The 12,878-nt window shown below is 43.2% G+C and overlaps 1 protein-coding gene across 1 annotated transcript in view; it reads right to left on the bottom strand.

Annotated features, from left to right (window-relative positions):
• Positions 1–4,030, bottom strand: part of sez6l2 (seizure related 6 homolog (mouse)-like 2) — a gene marked incomplete at both ends in the record, with an annotated part of 102,579 nt that extends 98,549 nt beyond the window's left edge. Inside the window, 2 exons of the mRNA XM_080523017.1 lie at positions 3,404–3,526; positions 3,973–4,030. Of these exons, the coding sequence (XP_080379143.1) occupies positions 3,404–3,526; positions 3,973–4,030 (181 nt within the window). The remainder of the gene's footprint in view (positions 1–3,403; positions 3,527–3,972) is intronic.
• Positions 4,031–12,878: the final 8,848 nt, after the last annotated feature.

The following is a 12,878-nucleotide window of genomic DNA, read 5'->3' as shown; positions in this document are numbered from 1 at the left end:
TATATTCATTTGATGCTGTGTGTTTGTAATTTGATGTCAAAATGTCATTTTATGGGTTTATTGTCATTTTTAAGACATAACATTATTTTGAATGCAGTGTTTGCTTTTGCAAGAGATTTGTGGAGTTCAGGGTTTTGTGTGTGAGTTTTTGGATTTGTGTTAAGAGTTGAGAGAAAATTTGCTAAGCTTTGAGAAAACATATTAAAGCAAGAAAAACTGTAACAATACTAGGACACAATGTAACACACTTTCAAGCCTCAAGTACACCTTGTTAGGTCTTGGTCACATGTAGAGTGCATGTGCTGGGTGCTACATTACAATAGAGGAAGGTTATAGAGCTGTAACATGCCATGGGTTGCACATGTGTGTATTCTAGGATAATAATAATAATAATAATAATAATAATAATAATAATAATACATTGTATTTGTATTGCACTTTACATAAAGAAATATCAAAGTGCTACAGACTAAAAACAAGAAGAAAGATACAATATTTGTTTTAAAAGGCTAATGAAAGGCTCTATTAAAAAGGTAGGTTTTAAGGCCTCGTTTAAAAGCATCCACAGACTGTGGTGCCCTTAGGGTGGCAGTAGAACGGAGGGTGCGTGAGGAGGTCTGAGGGGTATGGAGGAGTTCCTTGAGGTAGGGGGGGGCAGTTCCGTGGGGCAGTTTCATGCATCTTAAGTCTCTATTTGCCAGTCATTGTAATTACTTATTTACCCAATCAGTGTGTAGATGTTATAGTGTTATGTTTACATGCTGTATAGTCAACTATTTAGCAGAGGTACTATCGTTGTATTAGCTTACCCTGTCATAGAGTATGGGTGATATTATGATGTCATGTTATATTTATATTAAAAGAACACAACACAGAGATAAATACATAGGGGTCGGCTGTGGAGCAGGAGGTAGAGCTGCCGTCTAATGATCGCAAGGTTGGCAGATTGGCAGTTCGAGCCCCGGCTGACCACATTTCGAAGTGTCCTTGGGCAAGACACTGAACCCCAAATTGCTCCCAGTGAGCGGGCCGGCACCTTGCATGGTAGCTTGCCGCCATTAGTGTGTGAATGGGTGAATGAGAGGCCATTGTAAAGCGCTTTGGATAAAGGCGCTATATAAGTGCAGTCCATTTACCAGTCCATTTACATAGTACGTTCAGTTCAGGGAAGGCTGAGTAGGGTGGAAGAGGACTGAGGACGTTGTTATTGTACATTTTGTTCTGTTTCATGGGGAGTTGGGGGCAGCGGTAGCCTAGAGGTTAGAGAGGCTGGCTAGCAATCGGAGGGTCGCTGGTTCGATCCCCGCCTCAGGAGGGAGCTGCATGTGCCATTGAGCAAGGCACGTGCCTCGAGCAACAATTGACTGACACGTTGATTGCATGGCAAATAAAACAATGATTATTAAGTGGCTACCAACAGATCAAGTAGAAGCTGTGCCCCAGCTAGTCAACTGACAGTCAGATGATAAGGCTAAGACGTGTGTGTACATCCAAGTGTTTAATGTCTGGACATCTGTCCTTGCCTTAGAAGGAGATAACCCCAGGGTGTACATGGTTGTGATAATATCACAAAGGGACGGCCCGCAAAAACCGATCTAGTGAAGCCTAGCTGCAGAGCTAGTGAGGATATATACCTACAAGTCGACTGTACTTGTTCCTGTCAAACGAAATAAAGATCAAGACTTGACTCCCTGATATGTGTTCCAGACTCTTTCTTCAAAACAAGATCACCTGTGTAGTGATATTTACTTGGCTTGTCTAGTCATTCTATATTCGAATTTTTATCTCTTATAGAAGCACAAATCACACAATTCATTTCACTTTCATTCATCTACTTTCAGCTATGAAACAGTTGTGAAGGCTTGGCTCCGTCCTGACCAAAGCTCTGTGATGATTCACCCAGGGTTGAGGAAGCTCGTCTGAACATGGATTTCATTCAATTACCAGTTACCAAGGGAAGAAGTTAAACTACACTAAAGCTATAGTTTTCAATATCAAGCTACTTTAAAAAAAGAAGAAAACTTAAAAGTAAAAAATATTATAATAATGTTGAAAGACAACAGGTGACATGGAGCAAAGTAGGGAGACAGAAAGCAATGAGGGAATAAATAGTATGAACATTTGAAGGGCTGGAATAATAGGTATATATAATAATAGGTCAATTATTTTTAAAAAAATGTTTTGTTGTGAAGATAGTGAGTAGTTACAGTACCTCACAACACTGCTACATGGCACAAAGAAAATACTTCACTACTGAAAACTACTAGACTTAAATGTAGTTTAACAACCACCAAGCTACAGCAACATGTTGTTACTCTAATAGTAGAGCTATAATAATAATACTACTAATAATAACAATATTAATAATAATAATAATAATAATAACTTTATTTCTATAGCGCTTTTCCAGCAAACGTTGCAGCTCAAAGTGCTCCAATCATTGTATAATCATAATTTAATTATTTAGTCATTTAAAGGCAATATTAAAAAGATGGGTTTTTAGTCTTGACTTGAACATATTTGCTGAGGTTGCATCCCTAATGTAAACTGGCAGTGAGACACAATCTGGGTGCATAAAATGAGAATGCAGCCTCACCAAATCTCTTCTTTTGTACATGTGGTACACAGAGAAAACCAGCGTCAGAAGACCTGAGAGCTCTATTGGGCTGATGCTGCTTGCTAGCTGATGCTAGCAAAAGGTCTTTCAGATATTCTGGTGCTGTGCCAGTGAGAGCTTTATAAACAAGCAGAAGGATCTTGAAATCAATTCTGAACTTAACAGGTTAACACAAATATATAGTGGAACTACTCCCCAACACTGCGATTCACCATATCCACCCTGGCAACGTAAAGTCATAGTTCAACCTTGTAGTTTATATGGTCCTTAGGCAAGTTGGATTAAGCCATACATTTTTCCTCTACTGTCTAAATAATTGTCAACATTTGAAGACACAGAACCCTACAAATGCATACAACAACAAAGCACATGTGTGCAACATCAAGTTAATGTAAACAGTTCTCGCGCTCTGAGTTTCTCACACAAGTCTTGAACTCTGAATTACCAAGACACAAGACTGCTGTCCGAAGTATACTGGATGGAAACCAGCTACGCCACAGAAAGGATCATTTGATGGCACGGGTGTGAGGAATTGACCATCTCAACTCGGCTACACACACAGGTTCAGATAGATACATAGACTCCCCCCAACAAACATACCATGGTATACTGTATATATACGCCATTTAGCTGACGCTTTTATCCAAAGCAACATACGTTGCAATTAGTGGATACATTTCAGTATATATGGTCGCAGCGGGAATCAAACGCACAACCTAAGCGTTGTTAGCGCCCATGCTCTACCAACTGAGCCACAGTGGACCACGATGTCCACTCCAGACCTACCTGTGTCCGTAGGCGTGTGTCCTAGGTACTCCTTACTCCGGAGGGCTGCATGGATCAGCTCGCCCTGGGGGCGGGGGCCAGGGTTGGGAGAGGCCCCAGGGTCAGGGGCCACAGAGCTCACACCTGAGAGGGAAGTAGAGGAATGGAAACTAGAATAAGCAAACAAGCAAGTACAGTGGTTTTATATCACAAGCAAAAAAGAGTTTACACACAGAATGTACAGTTATCTTCAGATACAGTATCTCCTCTGTGACCTGCTCTGTTTCTTTCTCTCGCTTCATGACTGTGTACCAGTGTATTTGTGTGTGTAATCATTAGTCTATCTCTCTCTCTCCCTCTCTGTCTCTGTCCCTGTCTCTCTCTGTCTCTCTCTCTGTCTCTGTCTCTGTCTCTGTCTCTGTCTCTGTCTCTGTCTCTGTCTCTCACTCTCTCTCTCTCTCTCTCTCTCTTTCTCTGTCTCTCTCTCCATCTCTCTCTATCTCCCTCTCTCTCTCTCTCTCTCTCTCTCTCTCTCTCTCACACACACACACACACACACACACACACACACACACACACACACACATTACCTGTAGTTAGGTGGAGGATGGTGACCGATATAATCACAGTCAAAAATGTGGACACCATGATTTGAAACAGCCTAAAGAGAGAGGGATAAGAAAGCAAAGAAGATGTGAGGATAAATCATTATTATTAACGTTATTTTGGAAATTGGCTTTGCAACATAACAATGCAGAAAAACAGCAGACATAGATGATTATGCTGCAAACACAATTTCCCCTCTTTTGGCAATGCCTCTATCACAGCTCTGGAAATCAGTGTCTGTTGAATCCTAACACAGGCACACCTGATTACAGTTAGTGAGGTACTGATAAGTGATCATAGGACCAGCTAACTACTATGCTAGTAGTACCTCAAAGGTACCTGGAATCCAAACATAACTATTGACCATGCCAAAAGAGGTGAAAAGAAAAGTTTTGAGTGAGGAAAAGAAGGGTTCAATTCTGGTTCTACTGGCAGAGGGATACAGTGAGTGCAGGTTGCTTCCATCCAATGTCAAAGATGGCGGTTCATAAGAACAAGGTCAATCAGCAGACAATGGGGACGACACAGCTACAGACCAGCAGAGGGTGAAATTGACTCTCCACTGACCAGGATGACCAGGATGACTCATTTGAATGTCACTCAACAACCATAATATGTTATGAAGTGAACTACAAACAGAAAGACAAACAGCAGCTGGGGTGAAGTGCACGGCGATTTGAAACTGACTCCTAGTTGCAGGGCTGAAGTCGTGCAAAGCTCGAAAAAAGCCCTTCATCAATGAGAAGCAAAGGAGAGCCAGGCTGAGTTTTGCAAAAGACCATAAGGATTGGAACTGAGGACTGGAGTCAGGTCATCTTCTCAGCTTTGCCCAACACCTGGTCATCTAACGGTTAGACGGAGACCTGGAGGGGCCTACCAGCCACAGTGTCTCACACCCACTGTGGAATTTGGTGGAGGATCAGTGATGATCTGGGGGTGCTTCAGCAAGGCTGGAAACGGCCAGATTGACCTTTGTGAGCGACACATGAATCAAGCCACGTACAAGGTTGGAAGAAAACTTGCTTCCTCCTACTCTGACAATGTTCCCCAACTGAGGATTGTTTTTTCCAGCAGGACAATGCTCCATGCCACACAGCCAGGTCAACCATGGTAAGGTTAGAGGACCACCAGATCAAGACCCTGACATGGCCAGCCCAATCTCCAGACCTGAACCCCACTGAAAACCTCTGGAATGTGATCCAAGATGGAATACGGATGGTCATAAGACATCAAACAAAGCTGAGCTGTTTGACTTTCTAAACCCGGAGTGGCATAAGGTCACCCAACAGCAATGTGAGAGACTAGTGGAGAGCTGCCACGACGCATGGAAGCTGTGGGTGAAAATCAGGGTTATTCCACCAAATATTGATTTCTGAACTCTTCCTAAGTTAAAACATTAGCATTGTTTTGTTTAAAAAAGAATGCAAACTTCTTTGCATTATTCGAGGTCTGAAAACACTGGATCTTTTTTGTTATTTTGCCCAGCCTTTTCTGCCAATAAATGCTCTAAATGACAATATCTTTATTTGGAATTTGGGAGAAATATTGGCATGGCAGTAGTTTGTAGAATAAAACCCAAAATATTTTTTTTGCTCAAACACCTATAGCCTATACTGTACCTATAAATAGTGAAACCGGAGAAACTGATCATTTTGCAGTGGTCTCTTATTTTTTTCCCAGAGCTATGACCAACAAAAACAGAACGATCTATTGTAATATTTATTAGCATAGTGAAGTATCATCATTGTTTGGGTTGTTATTGCCATTCCAGAAATGTCCTATCACCAAAGACTACTAAAAAAAGGTAAAAACAGTCTCGAAATTCAGATTTTTAACACGTATTTAGATGATGCGAGTCCCGAGGCCACATGATTAGGATCCGCGGCAGACGTGTTGTTCTAACATGTACCTCCTGTGTCACCTTGTCACATCACTCCACAATGTATGAGAAACCAATGACTCAAGCGATCATTTAAAATAAATAAATAAATACAAATCAAGATCAAACATATAAGGTGCTGCTGAAGAATATCCAAATCTCATTCCATCCCTTCGCCCATTCATGTGGCTCCTCCAGGCCGTTAATTGCGTTTCCCCATGTGTTCTGTTCAAATTATCTGCCAAATTCAATCCGTCCCCACTCCCCAGACGACAATCAAAAACGCATTTGCATCAGATATAAAATCCTAATTCGTGTTGAAATGACAACGCATCCGATCTCGTTGCAGGTAGCGTTTCCAATGCAAGGTGATGGAGCGCTAAAAGACAACCTCCTAAAAATACATAGTTAGGCCTGAAATTAGGCTACGTACCTGCAAAACGTCCTTTCGACTCCCAGTTTCAGTACAAATAGAAAAGATAATGGCGAGCAACTATGTCCCTTCTATACGCCTATCGAAAATACCAGCGCGGATTCTGAGCGTCAGATTGGTTGAAAGAATCATCCGCTCGCACCCGGCCTCCTTCGTTATGAGCATGAAGCGATGTTTGGTAAGACTACAGTCTACACCCAACCTTTCAACGATCACAACCATCACTCTCACCAAATAGGAGAAACGGTACTCCGCTGTCCTTTTCCTCTTCTCCCCTTTTTCTCCTTGACGGTCTCTCTCTGCGCCTGTCTGTGTCGGGCCGCAGCAGAGCAGGTCTCCGTGTGGCTGGTCAGTCAGTGTGTGTAGGAGCAGGTCTCCGTGTGGCTGGCCAGTGTGTGTAGGAGCACTTGTGTGTGTGGCTTGTCAGTGCGTGTAGGAGCAGGTCTCCGTGTGGCTGGCCAGTGTGTGTAGTGGCACTTGTGTCGGGAGTCAAAGCTCAGAGATGTAGCCTAGCGGCTGTGCACAGTTATTGCTTCAAACTAACTCAATGCAGTCATCACTGAGGAGCTGTCCACCAACATAGTGCTGAAATGCCATCCAAGACTTCCATAGGATATGCCTATTGATTCACATTTAGCCTGCAGTGACACTTCACTGAAATAGTAGCCTATTATAGATAGACATGTAGCGTCGCCTACACGTGTCGTTCACTTCACTTCATATGATCAATCAGAGTTGGGGGGTAGGCTATATGCTATTATATAAGACTGGTTGGTATGGTTGCCCATTTCGGTATTTTCCGTGAAGGAGGAGGAAGCTGTACTTCGGTGCTTTGCGGAAATCTCCTCCGAGCTCGGAGCTGGATGTGTCAGATAGCAGACCCCTGCATGGAGGAGGACACACACTGAACCACTGAGAAAAACACATCGGAGGAGTGGTAAGTCATATCAACAACAGTCAACTATAAAACAGCACGCATAGGCCTATGACCCTAAATTAGGATTTGCTTCCGATTTTTAATGGTGGATTTTAAAAAACAAAACAAAAAACACCGCATTTTCAAGTAGCCTATTTGGATGCCTGTGTGAGTGTACAATGTTAATGTCTTCATCAACACAATTGCAAGTAGTCTGTAAAGACAAAGCAATTGTTATTTAACATATCAAAACACGTTTTGTGAAATGGCTCAATGATGTGTGTGCTGGTGCCTGTGACTTACCTTGTGGGAGGCATGCAGGCATGCAGCTGAATGAATAATGAATACACTGAACGGAATACCTCGGCAGGCCGATATACAACACATATTAAAGTCATTCATGGCAAACCGTGTTGTGAATGAAGAGACAGTAGGCTATACGTTTCACCCCACAAAATATGTTCGCCCAACAAGTCGAACGTGAGAGAGATATAATGTAGCTATACGTTTTTGGTTTGCATGATCCATTTGTAAGTACCATTATGATTATGTTTATGCAATAAGCATGCACAGCCACTAGGGCGCATCTGTGATTAAAACAATTCTGCGAGTGCAAGTGAGGTAGGAAACCCGACATCAGCAATAATAGAGCTGTCAGTGCACAATGGCCTGTCATGTGAAAGGGCCTATATGTGAAATATAGTTTGGAACAGTCAGTCCTCCCCCCGGAGGCAATTTTCCACCAATTCCTTCCGCTAAAAGCGGCACGGAGCACTGTCGGACATTAGCCGTGGTGCACACGACTTGAAGAGGCAGCGATCAGCTATCAGCTATTAGCGTCTATCGCCTGTGCCAGTATTACCTCCGAATAATTAAATCATGCAACCGCAATGTCTTTGGTAGGGTATGAAATCAAATGAGAATATCTTAGACATTAGTTCGTTGGAAAATATGCGTGAATACCTACTTAATAGAAAACATATGTTTGGAGAGCCTTAGTCTTGTTACGGCTGGGCCGTCACACACGCCCTCCCCCGCCCCCACAACCCGAGCACAGCGTGCTCTCCGCCGCAGGTGAAGCTCGTTCCCGGTGATTGGAGGGTTATCCAGCCACAGTCAAACCCACACACCTGTCTCCACTCCCCAATCAACCCTCTGGCTACATCTACCCTGGACTCCCTTCAATCATCGTCAGTTCTTCCCTAAGAATGACCTGCCTATGCCAACCACTACCGCCATCCCGCCAGGTTGAAACCCCCAGCCCGCCAGGCTGAAACCTCCGGACTCATCATCTGTGTTTCCACCCACCTGCACTGTAAATAAATACCCTACGGGGCTAACACTATATTCTGCCTCCGGTGTCGTGTCCTTGAGCTCCCTCGCCCCCGTGTCATAACAAGTCTAGCAGCAAGTCCTCAAAAAAGGCTTTAGTTTTCGAGATACCCCTACCCGAGGTAGAACAAATGACAACAATGATTTTTCTTATCTTTAGGGTCTCCCATTAATGAAATTGATTATTGTCAAAAAAAAAATTGGGGGGAAAATATGTTTTTTTGGTTGTTCTTTAGAGCTACCCCAATCCCTGAAAAAGACCCAAATTAGACCAGGCCGAATATGGGGAAGGTGACAAAAAAGCCCATATCTTGAGAATGATCACTCTTTTCCTCTTCAAATTTGCTGAGGTATGAACCAGGTGGTTGTCCTACATCACCATATAGTCAGACAACTATTTACCTAAATAAATGCTGAATTATAGTCCTGTAAACTTAGCTTTAGTTTAGACGGAAATTGTACGTTTTGGTGACAGGAACATAGGACTCCATCACTTTTCTCTCATTTATCAGAAAAACAGAAATCCCTGAAAAATATATCATTACTGAATTGTCTAGGGTGCTATTGAACACTAAGCAGTAGTTGTATGGACATATCTCATACAGTTCTATTGCAAATTAGATTTCTTTAGACATAGGCCTACATCTTCTCTGATACAGTCAAATTCCGAATGGGGGATAAGTGGCATAATAGCCTATAAGTTAAGAATGCTCACTCTGATGGTCATCATATTTGGAGAGGGAAATACCAGGTGGCTGAACTACATCACCAAATAGTCAGAATAAGAGTAACTCAATAAAATAAAGTGTATTAGTTCTAAATTGCAAGCCTCTAAAACATAGGTGTAAATAGTACAGGTTTTATTAAAACTGGAACCTTAATTCAAAGTACAATTAAATAAAGTCCTCAAACATTAGGGGACACATTTTGACATTCTGCACAGCAGGTGCAGAACTCTGTGCATGGAAGGCCAACAGAGAGGCACTGGCACCTTCCACTCTCTCCACACTTTGCATCTTTGCAATATAAGTGAGTGATGTCTCTCACTTCTGTAGGTGCTGGGGGTTTTGTAAAAAGGACAGGTTGAATGGCCCCATCTCTGATAATCCACCCCTTGCCAATAGGACTCCATAACAGGGGTTTGGGCATGTGGCTGTGACACCATACCGCTGTCTGGAACATTGCTCTCTGCACATGCTGCTGAAATGCATCCTCTGTTGGCGGCAGATTTGCAGAGGCTGTATCTGATGTTGATGCAATTATGAACCTCAGTTCATCTAGGTTTGTGCACATCAATCCATTTTCCATTTTCTTATTTCCATATAGGAGTAGCGCAAATTCTCTTGCGACTGGCAAAGACTCTTCCAAGCTGGCAGAGAGTCCAAAATGGGCCAGATCTTTGAGCTCGCTGAGATGGGTCTTGAGTTTGTTGAATGCTGTTGTCTTTCCTATTCTGTACAAACTACTTGTTGTGTCACAGCCAGTGAGTGCATGACATGCTGGTAGACAGTTAGACATGTCTTTTCCAATTTTCTCAGATATGGGGTTGATGGGGACATATCTCTCTCTCATTCCGTGGCCTGTATGCATGTACACCAGAGATGAACCAAACATTTCTTTGCTTGCATAATCTATGAGCAGTACTTCCACATCTGTGTCATCAGACCTCACAATGATGCGGGAATATGACTCTGCAAGATGTATGGCATGGAGCACCATCCTTGTGTCTGCCTCCTCCTGATCACAGTACAGTGATGTCAAGCTGCTGACTCCTGCTGTGCAGATGCTCTTCACCTCCTCACCTTTGTCAAATCCAAGATGATGGAGTCATCTGAGTGTAGTCTCTGTGGGGCTGCAGTGACAATGTAGTTGCTCACAAACATGCACAGTGCAGTCTTGTTTCCACTACTCCTCAAGTACTTCCTGTAGTTTGGGACATGTGTGTTGCCAGTGATAACATGTGTAGGCCTTCCATCACTTGCACCTCTCCTTTGCCTCTCCAGGTCTTTGATTGACTGTGGGCCGTCATACCTGTCAAATACCATGACCACACACTGCATTTCTTCTTTTCTATTTAGAAGTGACAAGATCTTCTTCAGGATGCATTCTGCTAGCTCACTGAAGGTCTGGAAGGCTGAATCATGGAGGCTTTGAATCATAGCCATGCCATCAATGATGTATGCAGATTTCTCTGTGGTGTCAGACAGCTCTTGTATCACTTCTACTACCGACTCCAGTTTTTTTTTTTTTGCAAGGTCTGCTTTTGTGGTTTTTCTCATCGCCCCATCGTCATAGAAGAGAGAAGGTGGGACAGCAGCCAATTCATGACACATCACATTCTCCAATGAGAGAGAGATACAGTATATCTCAAAAGTGAGTACACCCTTTAGATTTTTGCAAATATTCTGTCATATCCTTTCAGGGGATAACACTATCTTAATGAAACGTTGATATAACTTAAAGTAGTCAGTGTGCTGCTTGAATAACAGTATAGATTTATTGTCCATTGAAAATTACACAGCTGTTAATGTCTAAACAGCTGGCAACAAAAGTGAGTACACCCCATAGTGAACATGTCTAAATTGTGCCCAAAGTGTCAATATTTTGTGTGACCACCATTGTTATCTAGCACTGCTTTAACCCTCCTGGGCATAGAATTCACCAGAGCTGCACAGGTTGCTTCTGGAATCTTCTTCCACTCCTCCATGAAGACATCACGGAGCCCACGGATGTTGGACACCTTGCACTCCTCCACCTTCCTCTTGAGGATGCCCCACATGTGCTCAATTGGGTTTAGGTCTGGAGACATACTTGGCCAGTCCATCACCTTAACCTTCAGCTTCTTCAGCAAGGCCGTTGTCATCTTGGAGGTGTGTTTAGGGTCATTATCATGTTGGAAAACTGCCCTACGGCCCAGTTTCCGAAGAGAGGGGATCATGCTCTGCTGCAGGATGTCACAGTATATATTGGAATTCATGTGTCCCTCAATGAAATGCAGCTCCCCAGTGCCGGCAGCACTCATGCAGCCCCAGACCATGATGCTGCCACCACCATGCTTGACTGTAGGCAAAACACATTTGTCTTGGTACTCCTCACCAGGGTGCCGCCACACACGCCGGACACCATCTGACCCAAACAGGTTTATTTTGGTCTCATCAGACCACAGGACATGGTTCCAGTAACTCATGTTCTTGGATTCATTGTCTTCAGCAAACTGTTTGCGGGCTTTCTTATGCATCGGTTTCAGAAGAGGCTTCTGTCTGGGGCGACGGCCATACAAACCGATTTGATGCAGTGTGCGGTGTATGGTCTGGGCACTGACAGGCTGACATCCCACTTCTGCAACCTCTGCAGCAATGCTGGAAGCACTCGCACGTCTATTTTTGGAAACCAACCTCTGGATATGACGCTGACCACGTGGACTCAACTTCTTTGGTCGACCCTGGCGAGGCCTGTTCCGAGTGGAACCTGTCCTGGAAAACCGCTGTATGATCTTAGCCACTGTGCTGCAACTCATTTTCAGGGTGTTGGCAATCTTCTTATAGCCAAGGCCATCTTTGTGAAGCGCAATAATCCTTTTTTTCAGCCGCTCTGAGTGTTCCTTGCCATGAGGTGCCATGTTGTCCAGCATTCAGAGAGAATTGTCCCCAAAACACCAAATTTAACAGCCCTGCTTATCGTTTACACCTGAATCCTTGTAACACTAACGAGTCACATGACACCAGGGCGGGAAAACAACATCATTGGGCACAATTAGGACATGTTCACTATGGGGTGTACTCACTTTTGTTGCCAGCTGTTTAGACATTAATTAGTAATTTTCAAAGGACAATAAATCTATACTGTTATTCAAGCAGCACACTGACTACTTTAAGTGATATCAAAGTTTCAGTAGGATAATGTTATCCCCTGAAAGGATATAACAGAATATTTGCAAAAATCTAAAGGGTGTACTCACTTTTGAGATATACTGTATGTCCCCATCAACACCATATCTGAGAAAATTGGAAAAGACATGTCTAACTGTCTACCAGCATGTCATGCACTCACTGGCTGTGACACAACAAGTAGTTTGTACAGAATAGGAAAGACAACAGCATTCAACAAACTCAAGACCCATCTCAGCGAGCTCAAAGATCTGGCCCATTTTGGACTCTCTGCCAGCTTGGAAGAGTCTTTGCCAGTCGCAAGAGAATTTGCGCTACTCCTATATGGAAAGAAGAAAATGGAAAATGGATTGATGTGCACAAACCTGGATGAACTGAGGTTCATAATTGCATCAACATCAGATACAGCCTCTGCAAATCTGTCGCCAACAGAGGATGCATTT

The sequence above is a fragment of the Nansenia antarctica genome (assembly GCF_963989245.1).
Source record: "Nansenia antarctica genome assembly, chromosome: 2".
Classification (NCBI taxonomy): domain Eukaryota; kingdom Metazoa; phylum Chordata; class Actinopteri; order Argentiniformes; family Microstomatidae; genus Nansenia; species Nansenia antarctica.
This window is presented reverse-complemented; position numbering and strand designations above follow the sequence as displayed.